General features: G+C 39.0%; 3 protein-coding genes across 3 annotated transcripts; 1 reads left to right on the top strand and 2 right to left on the bottom strand.

Annotated features, from left to right (window-relative positions):
• The first annotated feature begins 61 nt into the window (after positions 1 to 61).
• On the top strand, positions 62 to 20043 carry ftr82 (finTRIM family, member 82). The gene is made up of 9 exons (XM_034115053.1): positions 62 to 173; positions 574 to 640; positions 13944 to 14559; positions 15946 to 16041; positions 16143 to 16376; positions 17385 to 17544; positions 17643 to 17699; positions 17901 to 17960; positions 18771 to 20043. Exons 3-9 carry the CDS (start codon positions 13969 to 13971, stop codon positions 19289 to 19291), a joined length of 1719 nt encoding a protein of 572 aa, XP_033970944.1. The 5' UTR covers positions 62 to 173; positions 574 to 640; positions 13944 to 13968; the 3' UTR covers positions 19292 to 20043.
• On the bottom strand, positions 2647 to 8240 carry ftr83 (finTRIM family, member 83). Its single transcript, XM_034115109.1, has 7 exons — positions 7642 to 8240; positions 6854 to 6949; positions 6437 to 6670; positions 5779 to 5938; positions 5596 to 5658; positions 4801 to 4878; positions 2647 to 3501 (listed from the first exon to the last, which is right to left on the bottom strand). Exons 1-7 carry the CDS (start codon positions 8215 to 8217, stop codon positions 2978 to 2980), a joined length of 1731 nt encoding a protein of 576 aa, XP_033971000.1. The 5' UTR covers positions 8218 to 8240; the 3' UTR covers positions 2647 to 2977.
• Positions 20044 to 22984: 2941 nt separating the features above from the next.
• On the bottom strand, positions 22985 to 24772 carry atp5l (ATP synthase, H+ transporting, mitochondrial F0 complex, subunit g). Its single transcript, XM_034115132.1, has 3 exons — positions 24624 to 24772; positions 24049 to 24209; positions 22985 to 23183 (listed from the first exon to the last, which is right to left on the bottom strand). Exons 1-3 carry the CDS (start codon positions 24673 to 24675, stop codon positions 23085 to 23087), a joined length of 312 nt encoding a protein of 103 aa, XP_033971023.1. The 5' UTR covers positions 24676 to 24772; the 3' UTR covers positions 22985 to 23084.
• Positions 24773 to 25702: the final 930 nt, after the last annotated feature.

A 25702-nucleotide genomic window follows, 5' to 3' on the forward strand; every position in this document is an offset into this window, starting at 1 on the left:
ATGCAAAATTGAAATACGTTTATAAAGTTACAGGTGTATTAAATAGGGAGTGGCTGGAGGAATGACTGCCCGTTTATCTAAGTTTGAATTTTAGCCTAGCGTTATTTAAGCGATTATACCTCGTGTCAATGACTTTCGTGCCTCGTGTCCCTACCTGGTGTACGGAAAAAAAGGTTAAGTATTTTATCTATTTTACTTGTATTTAACTTATTTTGTTGTATTTATTTCGCTTCCCTGCATCATGTTTGCCATTTAAAAACAAGTTGTGTCTAAAAACTTAACAAACATTCATGTTATCACGTTGTTGACTAATTTACATTCAAAATGTCTTTTAACTCTTGGTGGTGCAAAATGACAAGTGTGCAATCACTTTACATGATGTTTGAAGTTTAAAAAAAGAACTAAGCGTAGGAAGGTATATTTGTTCAGGGAGTAGACAATGCCATAATAGTTTCTGTGTTTGAACTTTTAAACCATAGGTAAACGGAACCAGTAAGCCTACTGTTTACTCAACGAGACCTGTTTGCTAGGCCTATACTATCACTGTTATATAATGTTTTCTATCTCCAACAGTGAATCATCTTCTTACACAGAAGCTTTTCCAGAGTGAGGTGAACAGGTGCCCATGAAGACAGCATTGGTGAGCACTGTATAAGCTAAATTTCTCCACTAGAGGTAGCAAGCCTCACAATTAATTTAAGTCGTTTAAAAATGTCTTTGCAGATTAGCTGCAACAGCCAAATTTAGCAAATTGTCACATATAATTGCTCAAAATATGTATTTAGTTAATCAATCAATGTTTGATGTCAGTTAATTAAGCATTTCAGTAGAAATATTAATAATACACAATGGCAATATTTTAGATTTTGAGAGTGCATATGTATCTGCACTAAAAATGAAAATTTTTATGTGGTTTGTGGAGTTGGGATTAATAGATTTTTCTATCAACATCAATATTTACCTAAATTGCACAATCCCTTATTCTTGTACTGCACATTTCTCCGCTTGCTCATAGAAATTGTGGGATTAGGTTTTTTCCAGAAAACATATGAATCAGAGATACCATTCCACTGAACAAAGGAGAAAGTCACCCGCTGACTTTAACCTCAAGGTTTCTGGAGGAGCTTTTCATATCCTCTCCCTGTATCATCAAAAACGTTCCCTTAAGGCTGCAGTTTTAGGATTCCACAATCTAATCTCAGGATACTGAACATTACAGAGAACTGGAACCGAGACAACACATTTAGTTTGCCATTGTCAACAGTTGTGACGTTTCCTGGCGTTGATTGTTGTAGAGAAGTTAAAACCAAAGGAGAAGTTGATTAAAATGATCAGATAGAACTGACAAAATGCAAGTCCAAACGATAAACATGTTTTTTCATTATTATAGTTTGACACTGCTAAAATTGTGCCAATGAAAACAAAATGACAATACAGTCTTATCAGGCTGATGTACCATTACAAGCCGTTAAGATTTAGTGAAAAGAAACATGGCCACTTGCATATAGTTATCTATTACAATGATTGACTGGAACCTAGACACTTTTACAGCTATTTTCCTAAAGAAAAAAAGCTTATTTGTCACATCAATTATACTTTATCTGCCTGAATCTATGCTTTCAATGATAACAATCGTAAAAGTGAGACTGCCACAAAACATTTTAAACTGCTTCCCAGATGATGCTCATCTATCTGTAAAGTCAGGAGACTCTCAGTCACACCTCACCTACTCCTTTGCAAATCTCTTCTGCCTCTCAGACCTCCGCAAAACCAACACTGCTCTACACAGACAAAGCATTAAAGGGATAGAGTGGATTTTTTGAAGTGGGGTTAGGAGGTACTTGTCCATAGTCAGTGTATTTCCTATAGTCAAGGACAGTCAGCACACAATCAGTTTGGAGAAACATATATAAGTACCAGCATGTTAGCCACATAAACAAAAGGCAAAACATGTTGGTTTAGGTGTATGTAATATTAAGAGTATTTTGAGTGCTTTATCTTGCCTTTAAACACCCCTTTCTGACAGGGTACTGAAGCTGCTTTCTATTCTCTTGTCAAAGCCACCATACTTATTTGACAAAAACAGTAATTGTACCTTGCAGATGTTGCTATTTTCCCCCTGCCTTACTCGGTTAGTTTGTTTGTTTTATTATGAGACAACGGTGAATCCCAACTTACCTTCTTTAAAAGCCAAAGTCACACAATAAAAAAAACTAACCAAAGGAGTCAGCAGTAGAACAGCAACCTCAGTGTTCTGGAAGGTAAAATAACTGTTTTTGTCAAAGAAGTGGATTCCAAGAGAGCATTGATAGCAGCTTCACTTCCCAGTCCAATACCACACTGACTTTGAAAAATAAAGCATATAAACTACTTTAAAAAACGTTGAATTTTGCCTTTAATCATATCATAAACATCTGACTTTTAAACATTGGTGATCTTAGAAACATGAGCCTTTTTTTAGACTCTTAGAGCATGGTAGATGTGATATTTATAGCCCATGAAACCCTAGAAGATTTAACCTGGACAAAACTAAGAAATAATAACAGTTCTCTTATTTCAAGCTTCTTATTTTTTGCGCTCAGGAAGCAGTTTGAGAGGTATTGATTGAGTGACAATAGAAGTAAAAATGCAACAAAGACTTCCCCATTTATGCTCGATATAAAATGTTTATTGAGCAAAATAAGTACAACATCTTCATAAATTATCTTGTGACATGTTTCAATCAAGTACATCATTCAATATTTCAAACGATAATTTAAATGCATTCACTTTATACATCTGATCCTCAAACATGTTGATTTGCAGAAAAGTCACAAGCATCAAGAACCCTGATACACAACACATAGTAAAAAAAAAAAAAAAATCCAATCTTGTAAAATAATTATAACATATCATCACAAAGTAGTACTGGTTTTGTAATCTATACCTACACACTGAATCACTGTTGTACATTAATCATAGGAAGTGTATTGAATCCCTACTGGATGAGGGTAATGCCTGACTCGTACCAAACCCAGAAGCCTGGGAAGACAGGCTCGGCAAAGGAGGCCTTGAAGCGGTGGATGAGAGACATGGTTTCCCCCACTCCGTAGAAAGCGAGGGTACCGCCTTCGTGGTCGAGGAACACCCCTATACGGGATGAGTAGGGGGCGTTGATCTCTATCTGGTCTTTGCTGTGGCGGGCGGAGTAGCTGGCATCAGAGCAGAACAGACTCCAGGACTTGCGGTTGTAGCCGATGCGGGAGTTGTCTCCGTAGCCCGTCCGCTTGATGCCTTTGTAGGTGACCCCGATGGCGGCCCCCTCTCCACTCCAGTCAACCTCCCAGTAGTACTGTCCTCCAGAGAGATTCTCCTTACACAGGACCTGGGGCAGGGAGTCGAACCTGGCGGGGTGATCACCGTAGGTTTGGGGGTCTCTCTTGAGGACGGCTTTCCTGTTCGTTCGGGACAAGTGGAGCTGTCTGTAGGCCGTGTTCGTGTCCAGAGTCAGCTGGCAGGCATCTGGGAAGATAAATGAACATTAACTTAGGGCTGTGTATCGACAAGAATCTGGCAATAAGAGACATTTCATGATACAGGGCATGGGGTTCAATATAATGTGATATATTGCTTTACTTTGCGATATATTGAGAATTCTTTCAATCTTATTTGAGAAAAGCCATCATATTATAAAGAAAACGCTGCCATATGCAAATCTGAGTAAAAGAAGTGTACTTTATAAAAATAATGTGTTTTTTATGCTATTGCCACAGTGGGATTTGTATTTGCATTTATTACAGTCCCTGTAACATCCAGCATTAGAGCACACTTTTTGTGCAATATGAACAAAGGATAGAGGAAGAATTCATATCTGCCTATATACTTATACCACTTAGAAAAGTGTCAGTGCTGGCAGACATATTTGTTATTATCAACTATTGGTTATTGATCAACACAGTGCTTATGATAATCAATACAGTAACACAAAACATAATAGTGTTTAACGCAATAGTATTGATATTTTGTTACACTTCTACTTTACAAATTCAAATTGATGACGAAGCCTATTTACAGCAGCACCGATCCTGCTTGCACGACAAGCTGCCAGAAATTTAGATTTCTAGTTATTTTACATTTTGAACTAACTTTTGCTATTACATGATTTAAAGGCAAAATGGGAGACCCTTTGACTGGAGACAGAAATCAGATAATAATAATAATGACAGGTGTTGGATGTCACCTGCTGGCTGTTTATCTCCACCTCTGCGGATCACAGTTGGTGGGACATGCGGGGGCCCCTCCTAGATCTGGCCGGCCTATTATCTCCCGGCCTATTATCTGGAATGCCAGAGTATCAACACTGTTCGTGAGTTTGACCACAAACAGAAGGCCATTTACTAAAAGGCGAGACCCACCACCTTTGAACTCCTTTTTTAATGCATCCTCAAAGACTATGCAGTTTTGTTTTAGTTAAAAATAACAGTACCACTTCAAATTCTTATGATATTAGGTATTTGGTTATAATATAAGAAGAATTACTCCAATTGTTTTGTTCGTATCTGTCTGGTTAGTTAAATTAGTTAATCAGTGTTTTATTAACTCAGTTTAAGGAAGGAGGGAGCACTTTAACTGCAAATCTGATATAGTTGTTAATGAGTCAATCCCAGTCTCTGTCAACACTGTGGGACATACAGATTTGTGGTCAACCACAGGGTCTGGCAGAGAACCTCATCAGGATTTAATTTGCATCATGCACTGAAATGGAAGTGAGAGCAGTGATCTGTGTCACTGCAGAGAAAAGTCAGCGAAAATAAGACTCACATCTCATGAAGTCGTCCCTGTGCTGAGGTTCCTGCATTGGCACAGACTTGTACACTTGTACGGCGGTGGCTTCTTCACCTGGGAAAACAAATATTTGTATCATATTAGAAAATGGTGATAGCGACATAATGGATTACTAGGCTTTGAATTGAAGGGTGTGTTTACTTTACTTATCTACATTACTTTCTATTACGTCATATTATTCAACAATACAATAGATGTTCTATCCCAGTGGTGGTGGTGGTGGTTTTGATATTATTGGTATAATAATCCAGTCCTGTCTTTATCAATTAAGCAGATCTGAAGTGAAACTCAACCAAATTCTATTTCAGAAGAGAAGGTTTGTGGAAACCCGCTGGCAGTTTGACATCCTAATCAAAGTAAACATTTAACTATGTGGCTACTGAGTGACCTCAGGTTACCCTCCACTGAATAACATCAAACACGACTGCACAAAGCCCTATTGAGGAAAGTCGGAATTGTCAATCTATCTAACTGTCTCTTTTAAAATGCTTTAAATTTGGGTCAATATATTTCTAAACACCAAAGCTCTGCTGGCTATAGAATCCAATGTGTTGAAAATAAAAGATCCCGTAAGTCATTACAATGAGAAACTTTGTTAAAAATAGTGAGAAATGGTTTTATAAGTCAGAAACTGTACAAAAGCATATCATAATAATGAATTACAGGATCTCCTATGGGATTAAAAGTAATAAATACCCTTAGTATCACCACAATAATATGTTGTCCACATAAAATCAACAGGCAAATTATTTTCTTAAATGGCCAACTTACTTTTGATTGATTTTGCCTGTTTCTTTTTGGAATCCTCCAGTTGGCAGAAGGTCATTTTGTTAACTGAAAAAAAAGAAATAATAATAATTAGAGCATGATAACAGAGGTAATATGTTCATAAGATGTTCAGAGAATTGAAGATATTTCAATCAATGTACGTTTTTTCTGTGTGTTTTAACTCACCTGCTTTGGCCACTTTAACCAGTTCCTCGTTGCTGAATTCGTTCAGGTGCTGTTTCATCTCAGAGACGGCCTTAGTGACCGGGCCGAAGGTGAAGTAGGGGTTGACGCTCACTGTAGGCAGCTCCTCCGCCTCCGTCTGGGCTATCAGCATGTGGAAGCTCTAATAAGGGATCAAATGGAATGTAAGGAAAACTGGTACCTAAAACATGTTTTCTACTACTTTATTGTTCATTTTGCACCATGCAGTATACCTTAGAGTGTATTAGATAAAATATTTGTGATGATGTCAAGTTTGTCTGTCTTTTAGCCTTTGTATTGACTGGTGGTCTTATGGGATAGCCCCCCTGTTCTGGATGTTAAAATAATTGCTGGATGGATGGGTGGAGATATTGTGCCATCATCCGTCCTTAATGCAAAGGTAGTACTCAAAGAGAGATTATGAGACATTCACAGATCCAAACAGACATATTTGGGAGCATTATGCTTCTCTTTTTTGTTCATTGTGCATCTCTTTTTGGTAATCTTTCTACTTTTTTTGGTCTGTATACATCCCCTTGTAGTCATCTTGCCTTTGCTTGAGCCCAGTAGGCCGATTCAGTAATCTGTCCCTAATGGTACTCAATGTATTTGATTTATCTGTGGACCTGTTGTCAGTTACCTGGATGAAGTGGATGTGGTCCTCGGTGCGGGACAGCTGGGTGATCTCGTTGTCCCTCCTCTTCAGATCAGAGATCTCATGGCTCAGACGCTCCACGTGGCCCTCTGCGTTGCTGAGCGCTGCTCTCTTGTTGGATGAGATCAGCTTCATCATCTCTTGCTGCATCCTTTCAATGGAGCGTATCATGTCGGCAAACATCTTCTCACATTCCTGCAGTGCTGTGTGGGCGGAGCTCTGTACAGAAAACAGACACATATGCCATAAATCACCATGTAGTCACACTGGTTTGGCAAGCGCACTTAGAAGCCGTCATCGCTACTACACCAAGGAATGTGGTTGTGTCTGTAGTGAATTAACTTTCCATTCAATGTCAAGTGGTTAGTCTGGTTTTATATAATGGTTGATGGTGGCACAAACCTTGAGTGTGTCCACAGCTTGTTTCAGTTCCTCCATCTGCTTGAGTCGGTCATGAATCTTCTCCTGGATCTCTGCCTGGGTGGCGCCCAGCCGTTGCTATGACAAAAACAACAGACATTGTTTTTGGTGATGACAGCAATTCCACAAATCAAAATGACAAAATCCTTGAATTTATTTTTAAAACGTTTATATTGTTATAACAACTTGTGACCATTATTTTCATATGGGTGGGTCTCACAAAGTGCTTGTTTCATCGATTTTTAAGCTGCTGAGTCATGCTTTACCTTCCACTTTTGCTATAACTACCACACTAGTGCATCAAACTATAATAGGTACATGTGTCACTATTAATAGAAATATACACATCTATATTTAGTACTATGACACACTGAAAATACTCCAATACAAGTAAAAGTCCTGCATTCACACCTTACTTAAGGCAAAGTATTTCAGTTTTATTTGCAAATTTAACCCAACGTTTTAAAAGTAAAAGTTATGATTGTGCAGTAAAAAGTTATTTGTGCTTTGATTAATATTACTGCTGCATTTACGTTGGATTTAAAACGTTGCTGTCAGACAAATCTAGTGAGGTAAAAGACAACAATAAGTATACCGTTGCATAAAATTCAAATACTTGAGTAAAGTACTTTGAATTTGAACTCAAGTAAAGAATTACATTTAACATACTACCAATGCATATATGAAACAATAATTGTTATGTTGATTAAAGCACATTTTAGCATTCTTATATTTCCCAGTGTTGTAGCTTTAAATAAAGTAAACAGTACCTGCTCCTCCGCCCTCTCCTGCTCCGCAGACACCATGTCGTGACCTTTGTGCTCCTTCACTGTACACAGCACACAGATGCACATCTGGTCAGTGCGACAGAACAGCTCCAGTCCCTTCTGATGCTGCGGACAGATCTGCCTGTCCAGGTGGCCGATCTCATCCACCAGCTTGTGCCTTTTGAAAGTGTTTGACTCGTAGTGGGGCTTCAGATGCTTCTCGCAGTACGAGGCCAGACACATCAGGCAGGTCTTGATGGCTTTGTGCTTCTTTCCAATGCAGATGTCACAACCTACATCCTGGGGTCCCGCGTAGTTGTAGTCAGGGGACGGAGGGGGAGGTGGGAAGGGCTCGCTGTTGCGTTGGATGGTGGATTGGCGAGAGCCTCCCATGCGTCTCGGGGTGGGCCTCTTGTTGTAGGTGACCCTGCACTGCGGGCACATGTACGAGCCCGTGTGGTCGGCATGGTCCCAGTAGGTCTTCAGGCACACGGCGCAGAAGATGTGGCCACATGGGATGGACACGGGGTCCCTGAGGTACTCCTTACAGAGGTGGCAGTCTTCCTGTTCGGCTGACATGGAGACGATGTAGTTCTGTTCCTTCTAATGCAGTGACAGTCAGTGGCTGGTGTCAGCACAGTGGCAAAGTGAGTTCACAGGGACTACGGGAGCTGGTTATATAGAGTAAACAGAGAGGGCGGACAAACGGGTTAAGCCGAAACCAGTCAAACAAGGGCGGGGCAAAAAAGGACACAGTGAATTGCTTCATCGGTTACAGAATGCAATGAGAATGACTGAAATGTGTGATCATGGGACTCAAGTATTTGCATTGAGTGATGACAAAAAAAATGTATGACAATATAGGCCATGAATACTTTATACATTTTCAAGCAGGAGACTGGCTCAAGCAAAACATGGAGAAATGCTTTTATAATATTTGAATAATGTTTCCATCACTAAAAAAGGGTGAATCTAAGTGAAAAGCATGTAAATTAGTGAAGCCAAACAAACTATTTTGTTTGTTAAATTCAGGTGAAACTTCCTCTCTTTACCTCACCTGTAACCACTTTATTTTTATGAAATCTGTTTTGCTTTCCATTTCATTGCCACAATTTGTTTCCTGTTTGACTGGACACCTTCCATTTTTGTAAGTCAACACTGGAACTATACTTTAATGGCACAAACTCAACTGTTGTTTCATCTAAAAAAGCAGATTGTTCTTTGAAACCAACTCTTCAAACAAAGAATGTTTGCTCTTCTGAACAAAATACATTCCTCTGTATTTCACCTTACAGTGAACACACCTCCTGGTCAAAATTGAGTTTCAGGGCTGTTGAAATGGAGATAGGAATGCAACTACACTTGATAGGGCAGATAACAGGAGGGCCGAGCAAGCCTGCTTAAAAGATTCCATTGTGTTAGAGCCAGCAGGGCCCGAGCCCAGTGCCAGGTATTATGGGGTCTGTTGTCCATCAACAACAGTAACTACAGCTGACACACTACACTTAATGTAGCATCTTATTTGACCAAACATTCCACAGACAGGGGGCTTCAGTGCAGACATGTTGTTGTGATGAAAATAATGGACTTTTTATTTTTTATTTTATGTTTCTTCTACCAACCTTGTTGTGGAAATTCTTGAAATGAACTGGTCAAAGAGTTGAGTCTTTAATAATATTTAGCTAAATTGGCACATAGCATTCAGAAAGCAATGTCTCTACTCAAACTGAAGAGTCTGCTTTTATTCAGTTCCAATGCTTAGTCATGATACCTGACCCATGACCCTTTAAAAAGGACAATAGACCCATGATCAGATCAATGGTCACCCACTGGTGGTCACATGGCACCTTGTGACTGGTCATCTACCTGAAGGATGATCTCTCAATTACATTGATCTACTATCTTTTGACATGAAAGGCTTGAAGAAAATGATTATTTATACAACATAATAGCATTAAATTATTTGATAATCATAATTTCCATTCCAACCTTTAACCCTATTTTAAGCCTGGAGATGGACTTTGATTCTATAAAACAAAAATATTGAAATGTTATGGATAAAACAACATGTTGGACTACACTTATTAAGTTTAACCTTGATATTTGAGCCAGCGAGCACCCAAGGTTTCTCCACACCTACTGATAATTTCATTTGCATAAGATTTGGTTCCAGGCTTCTGAGAGCAAACAATCAAATGAACATTTGTCAGAGCTGTGGCCCACCTTAAAGCAGGCCTCATAAAACACAAGATAAAGCATGCATACAAACATAAAGAATGCGTTGTATAACACAAACATGCTTTTCCTGAACTTAACTGCAAAGTTACGCTCTGACCTCATTTGGAAGTTTCAGTTTGACAAATTACCTTATGTAATGAGTGCCAGACACATAAAATAGCTTTTAGCTTAACCCTCTGAGACCCACGGGCCCAAATATCACGTTGTGTTCAAAGCGTCATAACTTCTCAGCTGTTTGAGCCTGAGACATGTCGTGTTTTTCCTTTACTTATTTCGGTGAAACGAATGTGCATAAAGTTGTAAAGATGCGGATCGTCTCACCTTGATTCTGGCGCATTGCTTATCCTTTTCTGTCTGTTTTATAGGTCTATTCTCATCCACCATCTTTGTTTGTGACGTAAATAGTGTAAGAGTCACGTTTCTGAATCGGACACTGTGAGTGGATGCAGTCACAGCCAATCGGAGTCTGATTCAGAGTCAGTTCCGTTGTTTTGTGTACTGAAACCAACTGAAACGAGAGCCGTGCGCGAAAACAAAATAAAAGTTGGAATACGTTCTTTTAGTGTTTTGAAAGTAAACTGAGGTATGGCAAGGAAGTTTACTACAGCTTAGGCTTTGGAGCTGATTTTTCAAGGTGACGATGTTGATGAAAATTCAGACGAATCTGCTCAGCATGCCATGTGTGATTGTGGACAGGAACTACACATTCTATATATAATCTGTAGTCTTGACCAAAAAAAAGACAATTCCTTGCAAAAAAACGCCCATGGACTGATAACTAATGAACAGAAGAAGTTAGAATCTTCTAATCACTTCTGATACAATGATAATAAATGTGTGCAATTGTCTGTGTTGAATGTTTTTTTCAATGTTATGGTTAGCAGTTCTTTTTAATGAAATAAGTAGAACATTCAAGCTCCGTTTTAAAAGAAATTAAATCATATATCATTAGCTGAGGTTGTGCTGATTTCTGGGATGTGTAAAACTTGATTATACTGTAAAGAAAGGACAATTTATAAGGCAAAACACAAACATACAAAAACGGAAATGTCCTATGTGGGTCTCAGAGGGTTAAACTAATCTTTTCAAAACATATATATTTTAATTAATTTATAGAATGTTATCACACACAATATAAGCATGATATTGTGTACTTAAAGTCCAATTTACATTTAGCTATTCTTATTTTTCAGTTAAAGTCCAGTTTTTATGAAGAAAACTGTGATTTCTTGCATTAGGACAATCATTCTTTTGTGTAAGAATGTTCCTGAAATGGCAATGGATAATATGCAAAGCAAACATTGTCGTTTACAACAACAACAACAAAAAATACATAACTAACAGAAATATAAACCTACGCAAATGTTAAAGTATTGCTTCATTTTGTTATATGTATTGCTTGGATAATTTAGGAGAAATGTATCAATGCAAATAGACAAAGTTAGATAAACAAAGAAAAGCGTCTGGCCTTGAATGTGACTGATATCGATTCAACATGTGCTGGTTTTGCTTGTCTCCTGGCTGAGGTTGTCATGACATCAACAATGCAGACTAGTGGTGTGCAGCCTTCCCATTCAGTCTGAATCTGTGTCAGTACTCCTCACCGTTGTGTATCCACCAGCATCAACCACTCTTCACTGTTTTCGCAGAACATGTTTGAATATTGTTACTTCCTGTTTTTATTACTCACTTGCGGTGAAATGAGGCCTTGTTTCCTTTAATCAAATACCCATTTGTGTTGTCCCGCGCTGCCCTGCAGTACGGAGGCTGACCTTTCACCTTGAACGTGGACTGAGATGACTTCATCAAAAAACACTGGCACTGGTAACAGACAGGCCTCTGTTTCATATTGTTATTAAATCGTATAAGAGTGCTTTGTAACATAAACATAACACAGCATGATGTAGTATTAATAGTAGTGGTGGTGTACTGGTAGTAGTAGTTGGAAAACAGAAATATGAACTACCTTTTTTTACATAGGATATTGTAAAATGCAACTTTTTCATTAATAGGTTTGCAAAAATCCCAAACACTGCTACTTTGTACAAAAATAATTGTACCTCAGTGTATTATTTTTTTGCATTGAATTACACATTCCTTGTGAGAACTATTTTTCAAGTTTTGATTTATTCTTTATATTAACCCTAACCATTGTTCTTTAACATTACCAAAAATTCATATTAGAATTCTTTAATTCTATACAACCGGTAAATACAGAGAGCAAAATATTTTTTAAGATCAACTACATTTACATTTTAAATAATTGAAGGTTATAAATAGTGTGTTTGTTGATCAATTAAAAAAAAAACGCTATAGCTCTGTAGTGTAGCATTCATTTGGATAAGTGTAAGTTTTGTATTTCTATATAATAGTTCAAACTATAACACAGAACAATACAAATAATAGTCAATTATTCAAAATATGTAAAATTCTACAGAATATTTCAATGGTTTTAAATTACTATTGTGTGGTTGTTGACTTTCTGAAAGTATTAGACGTTTTTGGACATGTGTCCTTTGCAAAAGCTTTGGCTATCGTCTGTTAGAAACTCTAGAATAAAACTGAAACAATACTCAGAGTTTAGTCCATTTGTAGAGGATATGGCCTCTCACAGGTAGTTAATCTGTAAGCAGAGAGCGCTCCCTTCACTCTGGAGGAAGGAAGGAAAAACTGGCTTATCAGAAACCTGACCAAATATGGCGAGGTGAAACTGCCTGCTGTATGACGTAAGGCTAGATATGAATTGAAGGTGCAGCCATGTAGTCTACTTTTTACAACCTTAACTTAACATACTTTTTTGCTAAGAACTTCCTTTTACAATATGGACTCTAGTTTTGAACAGAAAGATAGTGCCGGGGCGGCTGTGGCTCAGTAGATAGAGTGCTGGACTTTGAATCAGGGCGTAGCAAGTTCGAGTCCCACTGCAGTCAGCATGTTGTTGTGTCCCTGGGCAAGACACTTCACCCCAAATTGTTCCTGTGGGGATTGTCCACAGTATTGAATGTATGTAAGTCGCTTTGGATAAAAGCGTCTAACAAATGACATTTCATGTAATGTTAATAGTGCTAACGAGGTATCAGTATTGTTGAAACCAATAGACTTGGCCTAATTGAAATGCTAATGAGAAGCTACGATTTTAGCGGACACTTTCTGACACAGAGTGAGACGTCTGCAATGTTTCCCCCTAGCTTCACTATCAGAGGGATATTTTTAGGAATTAAAACATGCATTATAACTATGATGAAGCACAAAAAACTAATATGTAAAGCCTGCATTGCAACAACACACCTGGAGCTGACAGGAATGTTCTGCATGTGCACGTGCACTCATGCATTTCCGTTTCCTTTCTGCTGCACACACATCTACAGTTACACATTGACTTTTCAAAAGTAACCCGGCTGGTCTGACAGGCCACAGTGTAAATACTACAACACTGAACACTAGCTGCTCCTACACAAACCTCCAAGTTAAACTCTTAACATGTTATCGTTGGTGTTTGAAACTACTTTGAAACTCTGTTGAGCTCAGCAGTGTGTCTCTGTTTGTTTACTGGGTGGTCCCTGAAATTCCTACAGTACTTTGGGCTTCATTTATGTTTGTCGGACTATAACCGGTTTAGGACAATGGCGATTCTGTCTGACAACAATAGGTGGAAATACAGCTGCCGAGGAGTGTGCGCACCACTCACCCGCGGATGAGCCACATGAGAAATTAGAGCATAAAGGAAGCTGCGAGGAGAATGGAATGGGAAGCTTTTCTGGCACATTGGTCGTCACTTTGAGAGCTTTTTTACATTTCATTCATTCTCCTTCTTTCACTCTGTGCTCTCTCTCCTGCCTGCCAGCCCTCTCTCCCTCTCCGTCCTTGCTCAACCTGCTTATCTAAACTGGGCAGGGCTCGATATACTCACAGCACAAGGGGAGGGCCTTGCCTGCTTTCAATCAATAACCTCTGGAATTCAGAAATACAAGTAGGTCCTGTCTCTGGCAAGGCTGTACCACAGTCTTGAGGGCGGGCTCCCAGGCACACTCGACGGATTCTCTATCTGCTCCTGTCTGTTTCCACAGGTCTGACTGTTTTGAGACTCTCACAATGGCTGACCAGACGTCTCAAGATTACTTCAGCTGCTCCCTGTGTGTGAACCTGCTGCGGGACCCTGTGGCTATCCCCTGCGGCCACAGTTTCTGTATGGACTGCATCAGCGGCTACTGGAATGAGGCTGACTACACAGGGATTTACATTTGCCCTCAGTGTAATATCACATTCACCCAGAGGCCAGTGCTGCGGCCCAACGCCACTCTGAGCATGGTGGCAGAGAAGATCAAGAAGAGCGGGCTGAACCTCAACCTCAACATGACCCCGGGGAACCAGTACGCAGGACAAAACGACGTGCCCTGTGACTTCTGCTCCGGGAAGAAATTAAAGGCTGTGAAGTCCTGTCTCAACTGTCTGGCGTCCTACTGCGAGAAACACCTGAAGCCCCACTACGAGTCAGCCACTTTCAAAAGGCACAAGCTGGTGGATGAGCTCGGAAACCTGGACAGGAAGATCTGCCCGCAGCACCAGAAGTCCCTGGAGCTCTTTTGTCGAACAGACCAGATGTGTATCTGTGCTATCTGCACTGTCAGTGAACACAAGGGCCATGACATTGTCTCTGCTGAGGCGGAGAGGGGGGAGAAGCAGGTAAGAAATCACTTTAAATGGATCCTTTTTATTGACTAAAAGGCTCAGAATTTAAATGAGCTTCTAAGGGAATGCAAGTGTGATTTCATGTCAGAAAGATAAGTGTATTCAGTACATGAGAGAAACCACACGCCTCCTAGTCCAAACATAATATCATTTACAGACAGATTAAAAAGAAGAACATGCGTGATACATTTAATTTTATAGTGAATATCTTGAGTTAAAGCAAACATGGTGTTTTTCCCATATCCTGCCGGTTGTACTTTGACCCATTTCAGCAACACTATCAGCTGAAACTGGCACTCTGTCTCTCACCGCCAAAACAAAATCCAGCTCTCCCATTAGCTGTGTTGAAGCCGTGGGAGGGTCTAACGGTTATCGCCTCTGAAAGCTCCCTTTTTCTAGAGAAAATGTAGTGTTCCAGTTGTGGGAGAGATACACAGAAACTTCCCTCTCGGCTGCGTTGGTTCCCACCTGTGGGAGGGGGTCTGCAGTGAAACTGGAATGTCAGGGAGTCAAGGCCTTCAACACCTCACGATCCACCAACCACGGCCACGCACTTTCAAATGACTCACCAATCACATCGCTGTAAAAAGGATGAGTAGATAGTAGATAAGAGTGGCAACAGATACTGTCGTAAAAATCATTCAGAGCAACTCTAGTTTTTACACATCAGTGATTTACGAGCGTTTTATGGGAGAATATGGGTTAAAGGATTTTTTAGGACAGGATGAGTAATAATTCATCTTGCCGTTTTCTTCTCTACATTGGGAGTCTGGTTTCTCTCATCCAAAGATTTACAACCTGAGTCCCACACATCTCACTCCCGCTCTCTCCCCTCCCCCCTCTTATGTTCACCCCCCTCCCTCCTAGATTCCCCACATTCCTCAAGCTTATCTTGAAGAATGGGTTGGTGGGCTCGAGTAAAAGCTGAATTAGAAGCCCTCTATTCTGCATGTCAGTGCTACGTGCACCTTGAAACATCTCTTTAAAAGTCGGGCAGCGGTAGATTCACATTCCTGACGTGGACAGAATTCCATTACAGATCCCCCCCCCCCCCCCCCCCCCCCCCCCCCATCTCCCTCTGAGATAAAAGCCTTTCGTATTAAGAAGATTTCTTTGAGCGCGGTTTATTAGACAGGGCCTCCCCAGATATGCCTCCATGAGAAAGAATGTTTTCACCCAACCAACAAATATGGGGCTTTATGTCTCATACAATAAAACAGCATGATATCCACTACCTCTTATAAATCTGCTTTAATGCGACTTTTATGATCAACTTTGCATAGTAAATTAAAGGAAGCCGGTACAGCCAGTCAGCATGGGAGTGCACTCTGAACAAAAGAGTGAAATAGATGGGTGTGTAATGTGCCTTTTTCTCTGCAGAAACTTTTGGGAGTCTCCCAAGCTGAGATTAGACAAAAATGCCAGGAGAGGGTGAAGGAGCTGGAGGAACTGAAGACTGCTGTCGAATCACTGAAGGTAAGGAATAAATGTTGAATCAAACATCACATTTTTGCTATAAGATGTTCTCCATGGATGTGTCTTCGGTAAAACGCTGACACTTCGAGCCTTGTCTCCAGAACTCGGCCCAGAGAGCCATGGTGGACAGCCAGAAGATGTTCGAGGACATGATCCGCTCCATCGAGAGGATGAGGTCAGAGGTCAGCAAGCTGATCGGTATCAACGAGAAGGCCGCTTTCAACCAGTCCGAGGCTTTGATCGAGAGACTGGAACAGGAGATCGATGAGCTGAAGAAAAAGGAGGCCGGCCTCAAGCAGCTGTACAGCACCGACGACCACATCCACTTTCTGCAGGTAACATGCGGCTAAAGAGCGATTTTAAACCAAACAATATCAAGAACACTCAAGTAATTGGTATTTGGGTGTAGCTTTTAATTTGACAGCTTACTTTACACAGGCTGTCTATGATTACAATGACAGTATGATGTCATGCTTAGTCATATTTATTTGACGTTGACATTCCTAAGCAAGTGATTCAAGAGGCGTTAAAAGCAGACTCATTGTGAATAGAATTTGCATGCATTTAAAAAAATTGACTGGCTCTAAAAGTGATGAGAGTTTCAATCAGAGGTGGAGTGTAACTAATTCATTTGAGGTGGAGTGTAACTAATTACAGTGACTTGAGTACTGTACCTAAGTAAAACATTTGAGGTACTTGTACTTTACTTGAGTTTTTCTTTTAATTACTTTCTTCTTCTGTTTCTCTACAATTCAGAGGAAAAATGTGACTCTTACAAATAATTTGATAGCTTTATTAATTAGTCATTTTTAGACTCAAATACACTTAAATAAATTAGTGATGGCATTGCTCACAATTTGCCGAATTATTTTAACTCAAACTATTCAATCAACAATATAAACAGCAGATTAATCCATAACAAAATATTTAATTGTTGCAGTTCTATACAAAACATCTCAAAAGAGTACAATCCTGCTTTTACTTTAATGGATGAATAATAATCTAGTGATATAATAATATAAGAGTCACTGGAGCCATTTTTCTGCATCGACTAGTATGATTCTTTTTTATTATACTCAAACAGTTCAATTTTAATCTTCAAAAAACAGTATTTTTCTTTTAAAGTCACTGTTTCTTTATAGGGGTTGACTGTGGATTGTGCGTCTTGATATTTCAATTGCATCTAGACCTTCAAGTCTACATTTATTTCCTCTACCACTGGTTTTAAAAGCTTTAAATCCATGTTCCATGTGAAAATATATATTTACTCTACTCAATCTGGTTCCTTAAATAGTTCATGTTAATTCCTCGCCATGTGACACTTACTTATTTTGTCCCATCAGAACTTCAACTACCTGTGCACCCCCACTGATGACGGCTATATTCCCAAAGTGACGGTGAACCCCGACTTCTCCTTCGGCGCTGTGAGGAAAGCTGTGGCTGAGATCAAGGACCGCCTGGAGGAGTTTGGCCGAGAGGAGCTGCTCAAGATCTCCAAGTCAGGTGAGACCTTAGCAGCAGTCACGCAAAATGTTTACATGACGGCCAAAAAACACACAAATGACTGAATTTACTTAAAATAAATGTTGTCTCTCTTACAGTGAATGAGGTTCCAGTGTACACTACAGAAAGTCGGACATTGGACAGAAGGAGCAGAGGTGAGTGCTGTCACGTCCTATAGCAATATAAGCATGCGGAAAGTTAATTATTGTTGAGGTTAACAATGTGGTTGTTGAAGGAAAACCACTAAGTGATTGCATCATAGAGCCTTTAGTTGAAAACACTGCAAAAAAACAAGAGAATGAAAGGCATGTGTGGGTGTGTTCAGTTCAAGCTGACCTGTGCTGCTCCATTTTCAGGCAAAGAAGTGGTGGACAACACTCCTCCAGAGCCGAGAGGCAGAGCTGACTTTGTGAAATGTAAGTATCTGCTGAAAAAGGGTAAAAATATCGTATTTACTCAAATACAACACCATTAAAATTCCACGGTTAATAACTTACATTCAGCCCATCTTTTATTTGTATTACAAGTTTTCTGAAATGGTATGTTTGAATATGCATAGCAGACATCATCTTATTAAATATGAGCTGATTTCTTTTGTTAACTTCCCGTATAACGGACAAAGGTTTTAGATATTTCTTTCTCTCACCTCATAAATCAGAAAATACTGCCAGCAGCCATCATTTATGCCATATTTTTAGCAATAAAATGTGATATAAATCAGGCTGTGAATGATATATGTAAAAACCCTTGTGTAAATACCATCAGAATATATATAGAAATAAAAGTTTATTGCATGTAACGGAAATAGAGATTGTGAAATGGGCCTTAAACATTTTTTTATATAAACGTTTATAATTCCATCTATTTTGCAAGATACAGGTGAACGGGGTGAAAGAGTTTATTCGACAGATATCCCCATGAAACTTCCGCAGTTTCAAGACAATTATTTTTTGTATTACAATATTATTAAAATGATATGTTTAAATATGCAAATTTGGGTGGATTTGAAATAGACAATGTTGGTAAAATAAACACCTTATTGTGTATTTTTGATGTTTTCTTTTCACTAGTCTGAAAGAAAATGGCAGCAAAACTTCCCAAAATCTCAAAATGGCCCAGTACATTTCCAGTGCATTTGCCTGTAGTTTCTCATCATCATCCAAACTGAAAACACACTTCAGTTAGCAGATAAATAATACAGAGCTGTGTGGATTTTTCTCCTCCAGACTTCTGCCAGCTGAAACTGGACGCGGTCACAGCCTACAAGGAGCTGTACGTGTCTGAAAACAGCAGGAAAGTCCTCCGCACCAGGGACCTGCAGCCGTACGGGGACAACCCGGAGAGGTTCGACAGCTTCGCCCAGGTGCTGTGCCGCGAGGCCCTGGCGGGGGGGCGCTTCTACTGGGAGATCGAGTGGAGCGGGGAGTTCTCCATCGGGGTGGCCTACAAGAGCATCAGCAGGAAGGGAAAAGGCTCCCTGTGTCTGCTGGGCTACAACGACAAGTCCTGGAGCCTGCTGTGCTCCGACACCGGCTACTCCGCCTGGCACAACCGCGTGGACAAAGCCGTCAGCGGCCCCCACTCCCCCAGGATAGGCGTGTACCTGGACCACAGTGCGGGGGTGCTGGCCTTTTACAGCATAGGCAACACCATGACCCTCCTGCACAGGTTTGAGACCACTTTTGTCGAGCCCCTCTTCCCAGGCTTCGGAGTTGGAACCTCTGTAAAGATCTGCAACGTCAAGTGATCTTTGAAAATCTGAATGTTTTTCTCCTATTATACAGTTATGCTTTCAGAATATATATTTTTGCAACATTTTTAAACTGCACCAATCCACATTAATGAAGTTATTTTTGAAGAAAAATGCTCCTCCCAATGTGTATATACTTTTTTAACGCTACACTTCACACATTAAGTTTTGCATTGTGCTTTCAACTCACATTTTTATGATAGATTTTATAAGATATTATTAAAAATAGACATAATCACTAAAGTACACTAAAATTGTAACACTTTTAGCAGCTGATCATAACTGCTGGATAATATTATAACATGTCACTATTATATTTTTACATGTAATGTCATAAAGGGCTGTGACATATCTGAAGTGGTGATGTAATTAAGTCATAATGGATGTACACTGAGATAAGATACTTTTTTATGGTAGGTCTTTACATTGTTGGCCAATATTATTGCATGTAATTTAAAATATATTGCACCCTTGTGATCTCTATGAGAAATACTTTAATATTCATGTTGGTGCATTTGCAGCTATCACTATGGTTTCAACACATTCAGAAGTATTTCATTGTCATTTGTTGTTGAAATGTTTTGATATTATCAGTTCTTACAGCTGTTATTTTTTCACCTGAACTAACCCTTATTTAATTTGTATGTATGTTTACTTATATAATGGACCCGCAGAGTATAATTGATAAAGACTTGTTTTTTAACAAAATGATTCATTGTTAGTTCTGAATAAAGAGCTAAATGAATGAATAATGTGCTTTTGAGATTATTTCTATCTATCCCTACCTACATAAAAAAACATAAGGAGGAACAATTATATCTCATTGCTGAGGATTTAAGAGGTTTTATTTTGTATGTGTTTTAAAAAAGATGTATTTTTAAATAATTGTGTTTAGATATAATTCTAACTTTGAAATGATTGAGCTGGTATGTGGACCATTCCATGTATAACCACTTGAACATGTGAATAACCAAAGCACCTGCTCTGAAACAAACACTTCCATATTCACAATACTAACAGCTCCCCCTGTTGGTTGATTATAGGAACTGAACTTAAAGTAGACCTATCATGCTATATTTGAATAATATAGTGTAGGACCATACCTATATAAGGCATATTTAATTATACTTTTTTTTTTTCAAAATACCAAACAGATCATGCATTTTAGCCATGCCTCATTTCGCTCAATTTGCACTTTTTTAGCTCTGTTTTTGCAAGGGCTGATTCTGTGAGAACAGCACCACCTACAGGCCTGGCATATGTACTACAGCGTCTCCAGCGCTTTCGAACGGCAATGGCCGTGGCTGTCTCCTCCTGATTGGTGGAGTTGGCCCAATAGCCATAGCGCCACTGTCCTGACGTCAGGACAGTGTTCAAATCTGGATCCGTTTTGATCAGATCCGTTGCAGCCCCTTTTTTAGAGATTTGGGTATGGAGGAAAATAGAGAGGGTTGTGTTTTCTGACACTTGGTGAGTTCCCTGGAACACCGGGGACACATATTCATGTATAAAAGACGTACAAAAGTGCATTTTGCATGATACAGTAGGTCCCCTTTAAATAAAAATGAAATGACCATGGTTATAAATATTGATCCTAATTAAATGTATAGTCAAGCTGCCAAAATAACTTTGTTCTGACTGCATCATCAAAGGTGCTCTCTAAGGAAATATGACATGTTTAAAAGGATACATCCAGTTTTCTGCACAAATCTACAATAGTACATCATTATACTGATTTAAGAAGAGAATGTACTGTTATGCTTATCTAAACAGCAGCTCATACACATTCATTTGTATATGAGATCAGCTCATTGTGTATATTTGTCTTCAGGTGTAATCTGCAAAATATTGGCAATGACAAGTGTAAATCCAATGTAGGAATTAAGTAAGAGGTGAGCATTTTGTTCCTTAATATACAGTGCCTATGGAAAATCATCATACCCCTTTGAAACAGTTACTTTATTTGCGTACAACCTGAAATCAAAACCCATTAAAAAAAAATCTTTATTTACAAATGTTGCCTTGGCAACAGTTCTGAAAATTAATAAAACATTAAAAACTAGAATAACAGTGTTGGAAAAGTCATCAGTCCCCTAATTTAATACTTGGTAGAGCCACCTTTTGCTGCGGTTACAGCCATCAATCTTTTTGAATATGTCTATTAGTTTTGCACACCTACATTGGGGAATGTTTGCCCATTCTTCCTTGCAGAATTGTTCGAGTTCAGTCAAATTCCATGGGGAGCGACGATGGACTGATTTCTTCAAGTCCATCCACAGATTTTCTATCGGATTTAAGTCAGGGCTCTGACTTGGCCACTCTAGGACATTCACCTTCCTATCCTTGAGCCACTGAGTTGTTCTTTTGGCGGTATGTTTAGGATCCTTGTCATGGAAGGAAGTTGAACGAACTGGCCATCTTCAGCTGTCAAGCAGAAGGACGCAGGTTTTCCGGGTGTACTTGGCAGGAATTTGGGTTTACTTGGCAGCATCCATTTTCCCTTCAATGCTGATCAAGTGCCCAGTCCCTGCTGAAGAGAAACATCCCCACAACATAATGTTGCCACCACCATGCTTCACAGTAGGTATGGTGTGTTTTTGATGGTGTGCTGTTTGGTTGCCGCCAAACATAACGCTTGGAGCTCAGTCCAAAAAGTTCAATCTTAGTCTCATCTGACCATAGAAACTTTTTCCACATAGCAACAGAATCTTCCAGGTGTTTTTGCATAGCAAAAACGAGACTGAGTGTGGCACCTTTTCAGAAAAGGTTTCTTTCTTGCCACTCTGCCATAGAGGCCAGCTTTGTGTAAAGTTTGTGAGATTGTTGTCACATGCACAGACCGACCTGTCACAGCCAGAAAGTCTTGTAAGTCCTTCAAAGTTGCCATTGGCCTCTTGGTAGCTTCTCTGATCAATGTCCTCCTGGCTCGTTCATCCACGGACGGCCTGATCTAGGCAAAGTGTTGGTTGTGCCATACGCTTTCCACTTCTTAATAATGCTGTGAACAGTACTCGGAGGGATAGCTAAAGCCTTCGAAATCTTTTTGTAGCCTTCATCTTAACTTGTGCCTTCCTACAACTTTATCTCGGAGGTCTTTTGAAAGCATTTTTCCAACCATGGTGATTTTTTTGCAGTACCATGCACTGCTAGTAGTGGAATCCTCTAGAAACAGCTGGTTTTATTCTGAAGTAATCTAAATCACTTCAATTGATGTCAGGTGGGGGACAATTATCCTTGTGTTTGATCTGGAAGTTGATTGGTTGCACCTGAGCAGGTTTATAATGGTATACTCCAAGGGGCTGATCACTTAACCAAACTGGTTATTTCACTTATACATTTAAAATAATTGTCCAAACATTTTGCTTTGATTATGAGGGTCATAATGTGTACATAGAGCTCAAAAAGGTAAGATTTAATTTATTTTAAATTCCAGGGTGTAATGTGACAAAAGGTTAAGATGTTCACAGGGTATGATGACTATAAGCACTTAATACTGTATCTTGAGCAGAAAGTAGATTTTTAATATGCATGTTTCATAAAGTAAAACCCACTGGAGTTTCATGTAACAAGGTTTTTTTTCAGAGCAGACATACTTTTTGAAAGGGACTATTACATTCAATCGAAACTATACAAAAACAAAGTTGTCAAACCATGCATATTATATGAAAAGAAAGTACTCAGAAAATGACATGTGTTAACAATAGATATCTGTTTATTGGTTCCCAGGATTCTTGCTAGAAATTGAGCATACAACGCTCAAAAGAAAAAAGAAAGCATTACAGTCCAGATCTCAGACATCATAGCCAATGATGCCTCCTTTGCCGATGCACTCCCCAATGTAGAACCACATCATTACTTCAGTGGCCACCAGTCCGTTCCTAAAAGCATCCTGTGAGGAAACAAAGATTGCATTAGATTCACTTCCAGAGAAATGTATCAAGCAAAATGCTGAATAATCCACTGATGACACGTAGTCATTGTTTTCCTTGTGGAATGATAAAATCATGTTTTTATTTTCTACAGGACTCAAAATGACAAGAGAATTATACTGATAGATACACCTCATCGTATCCTCACTGAACATTTTATAAGGAAAAAACATATCTTCAAAAGAAATCAACCTGCACAACCTACTTGTTTTCTCTCAATGAATGAAGCAGGCCTAAAATCGCACATACAAACTGCCAATTCAACTTGAAATGCTTTTAAATGGGCTTTCTAATGAAATGTATATATTATTATTTTTATATTCCAAGTTTCAAGGTAGTTGTCATCCTTTAGACAACAATTTAAGTAAAGCAGAAATATTGAGTCTTAGGCTCTGTACAACAATGCTTATACAAATAGACAGGAAAACTACTCAAGACAAAGCAAAATGAGAATCAGAGACATCAAATAGTGCAAATTCAACAAAAGGACTAAAATATAAACATTATTAAAACTAACTTAATTGTTACGTGTGATAAAAATTGCAATTGAATGAACTAAATGTTAGCAGTAATCTAGTAATGTATATGCATAATGAGAAGTAGTAAAGCAAGTAAGTAATAATTAAAAACAGACATACAGAGATGTGAAAGGACTAAACAGAATACACCGTTTTTAAAAAGAAGGTAAAGAAAAAGTATTGTGGTGGATCACAAACAGTGGAGCTCATAACATGTCACCATTGTTTTCATAACAAAAACTTGATAGATATTCAAGCAGTCATTCAGAATATATCTTTACATAAGGTCTGGCAATAACACACCCACCTTCACTGTAAGTTGACCGAGACGTCCTGACTGGAAGCCCTTCAGGAGGTTTGCGGCCCCCTCGATGGCCTTGGGGATCTCCGCAGGGGAAGGGGGGGTAAGCTCAACACGGGCATAGTACCAGAACTTTGCTAGCCGAGGTTTTGTGTAGTTGAGGGAGGCTGTAAGAGAAGAAATGCTGTAAGTACAAGTCTGGTGAGCGCAGCTTTCATTAGCTACGGCTAAACCTAGCTCTGGCTCCATAGCTCCACACACACACACACAGCTGGATAGCTTTAGCCACTTAGCTAACTGATACACGGCTAATACTTATTTAGTGTAAACAATACAAGTCACGCGTGCAAGCTAGCTGAAGTTGTACTTTATAAAAACAAAGAAAAGCAATTCAAATTCTCAACTCTGTGTTTTCTGCAATAAATGTTAGCTGGCTCATGTCACATCCATTTAATTCATTTGATATCTGGGTCTTGACAGCGTCGGCCGAGCTGCATTGTAAATAAAGATTATACTAACTACAATTCACTCCCCCATTATTGGATGCACGTTATGGTTATTGACATAAGAAATGCACTTACCGCCTATCAGGGTTGGTACTTTGGAGACCAGTTTCTGCACTGCCTGTGCCATGTTGAAGCGTTTGTCGATGCTAACTCTCTCCCTTAATCTGTTAGCCGACTGAATGTCACCTCCAGCAGAAGGACCCGTGACGTCTGCTGACCAAACAACTGCCTGAACAGAAATAGCCTGCGTGTCTGTATGTCTTATACTACAAATTACTTCATTGACTTGTATGGTGTAAGTTATAATATTTTAACGTTTTAAAAAGTTCAACATTATTTATTTTCACTTTCTAAAAATGTCTAAAGTACGTTACAGTTTAGTTACTGTATTCAATAGTAAACAGCTGCATTGTTTGCCATACGGCCACTAGGGGGTGCAGTAGGCTGTGTCTTGTATGAATGTGACATGCGTACATTCAAATAGATAAAGATAACAGATATGGATAATAAATTAGAGACATTTAAATAGGAATACAAGTGTTTAGGTGGGCAACATTTTATTATCATAGCTATCTAAGTTTCAATGGTTGGCTATTCACCTTGAAGATGGGAGACGTCATGTAATGAAAATGAATGAGATCCATTATGGGCACCATCTCCCGACTCAGAAATGTGTGTCTTTTTTTTATTATACATTTTCACATGGCCCATATATGTTTTTGTCTAATGTATTTTTTTATTACTGGCAGTTTAATATGGTAAATGGCTGTAGATTATTCAGAAACATAGGTAGGCCTAAACGTACAAAATGTACTATCAGTCTCATTCTCAATAAACATACACTCTCTCTGCAAGAACAAACATTTAATAGGTATTGTTTAATAACATTTTAGTTAATACAGTTTCCGGTACTTTAAGCTGAGGTGGGAGAAGTACTCAGATCTTGTGCTTAAATAAAAATAGAAGTAGCCTTACAAAGTGTAGTAATACTCTGTTACAATTAAAAGTCCTGCATTCAAAATATTACTCAAGTAAAAGTACAAAAGTATTGGCGTCAAAATATACTTAAATGACCAAGAGTAAAGATAATCATTGTTATGATTATAATTATTGATGTTTAAATATGATTATCCCAGCTGGTAAAGGTGGAACTC

The sequence above is a fragment of the Trematomus bernacchii genome, unplaced genomic scaffold, assembly GCF_902827165.1.
Source record: "Trematomus bernacchii unplaced genomic scaffold, fTreBer1.1, whole genome shotgun sequence".
NCBI classification, from domain to species: domain Eukaryota; kingdom Metazoa; phylum Chordata; class Actinopteri; order Perciformes; family Nototheniidae; genus Trematomus; species Trematomus bernacchii.

Excerpts from the sequence above, each read along its gene's own strand:
- ftr82 (XM_034115053.1), top strand. The coding sequence starts at position 13,969 with ATGGCTGACCAGACGTCTCAAGATTACTTCAGCTGCTCCCTGTGTGTG. Across the intron at positions 17,700-17,900 it reads ATTGGACAGAAGGAGCAGAG|GCAAAGAAGTGGTGGACAAC; the intron begins GTGAGTGCTGTC and ends CTCCATTTTCAG. Across the intron at positions 17,961-18,770 it reads CAGAGCTGACTTTGTGAAAT|ACTTCTGCCAGCTGAAACTG; the intron begins GTAAGTATCTGC and ends TTTCTCCTCCAG.
- atp5l (XM_034115132.1), bottom strand. The coding sequence starts at position 24,675 with ATGGCACAGGCAGTGCAGAAACTGGTCTCCAAAGTACCAACCCTGATA. Across the intron at positions 24,210-24,623 it reads AGTACCAACCCTGATAGGCG|CCTCCCTCAACTACACAAAA; the intron begins GTAAGTGCATTT and ends CTTCTCTTACAG. Across the intron at positions 23,184-24,048 it reads TCGGTCAACTTACAGTGAAG|GATGCTTTTAGGAACGGACT; the intron begins GTGGGTGTGTTA and ends GTTTCCTCACAG.
- ftr83 (XM_034115109.1), bottom strand. The coding sequence starts at position 8,217 with ATGTCAGCCGAACAGGAAGACTGCCACCTCTGTAAGGAGTACCTCAGG. Across the intron at positions 6,950-7,641 it reads AGGAGAGGGCGGAGGAGCAG|CAACGGCTGGGCGCCACCCA; the intron begins GTACTGTTTACT and ends TTTTTGTCATAG. Across the intron at positions 5,939-6,436 it reads ACCACATCCACTTCATCCAG|AGCTTCCACATGCTGATAGC; the intron begins GTAACTGACAAC and ends ATCCCTTATTAG.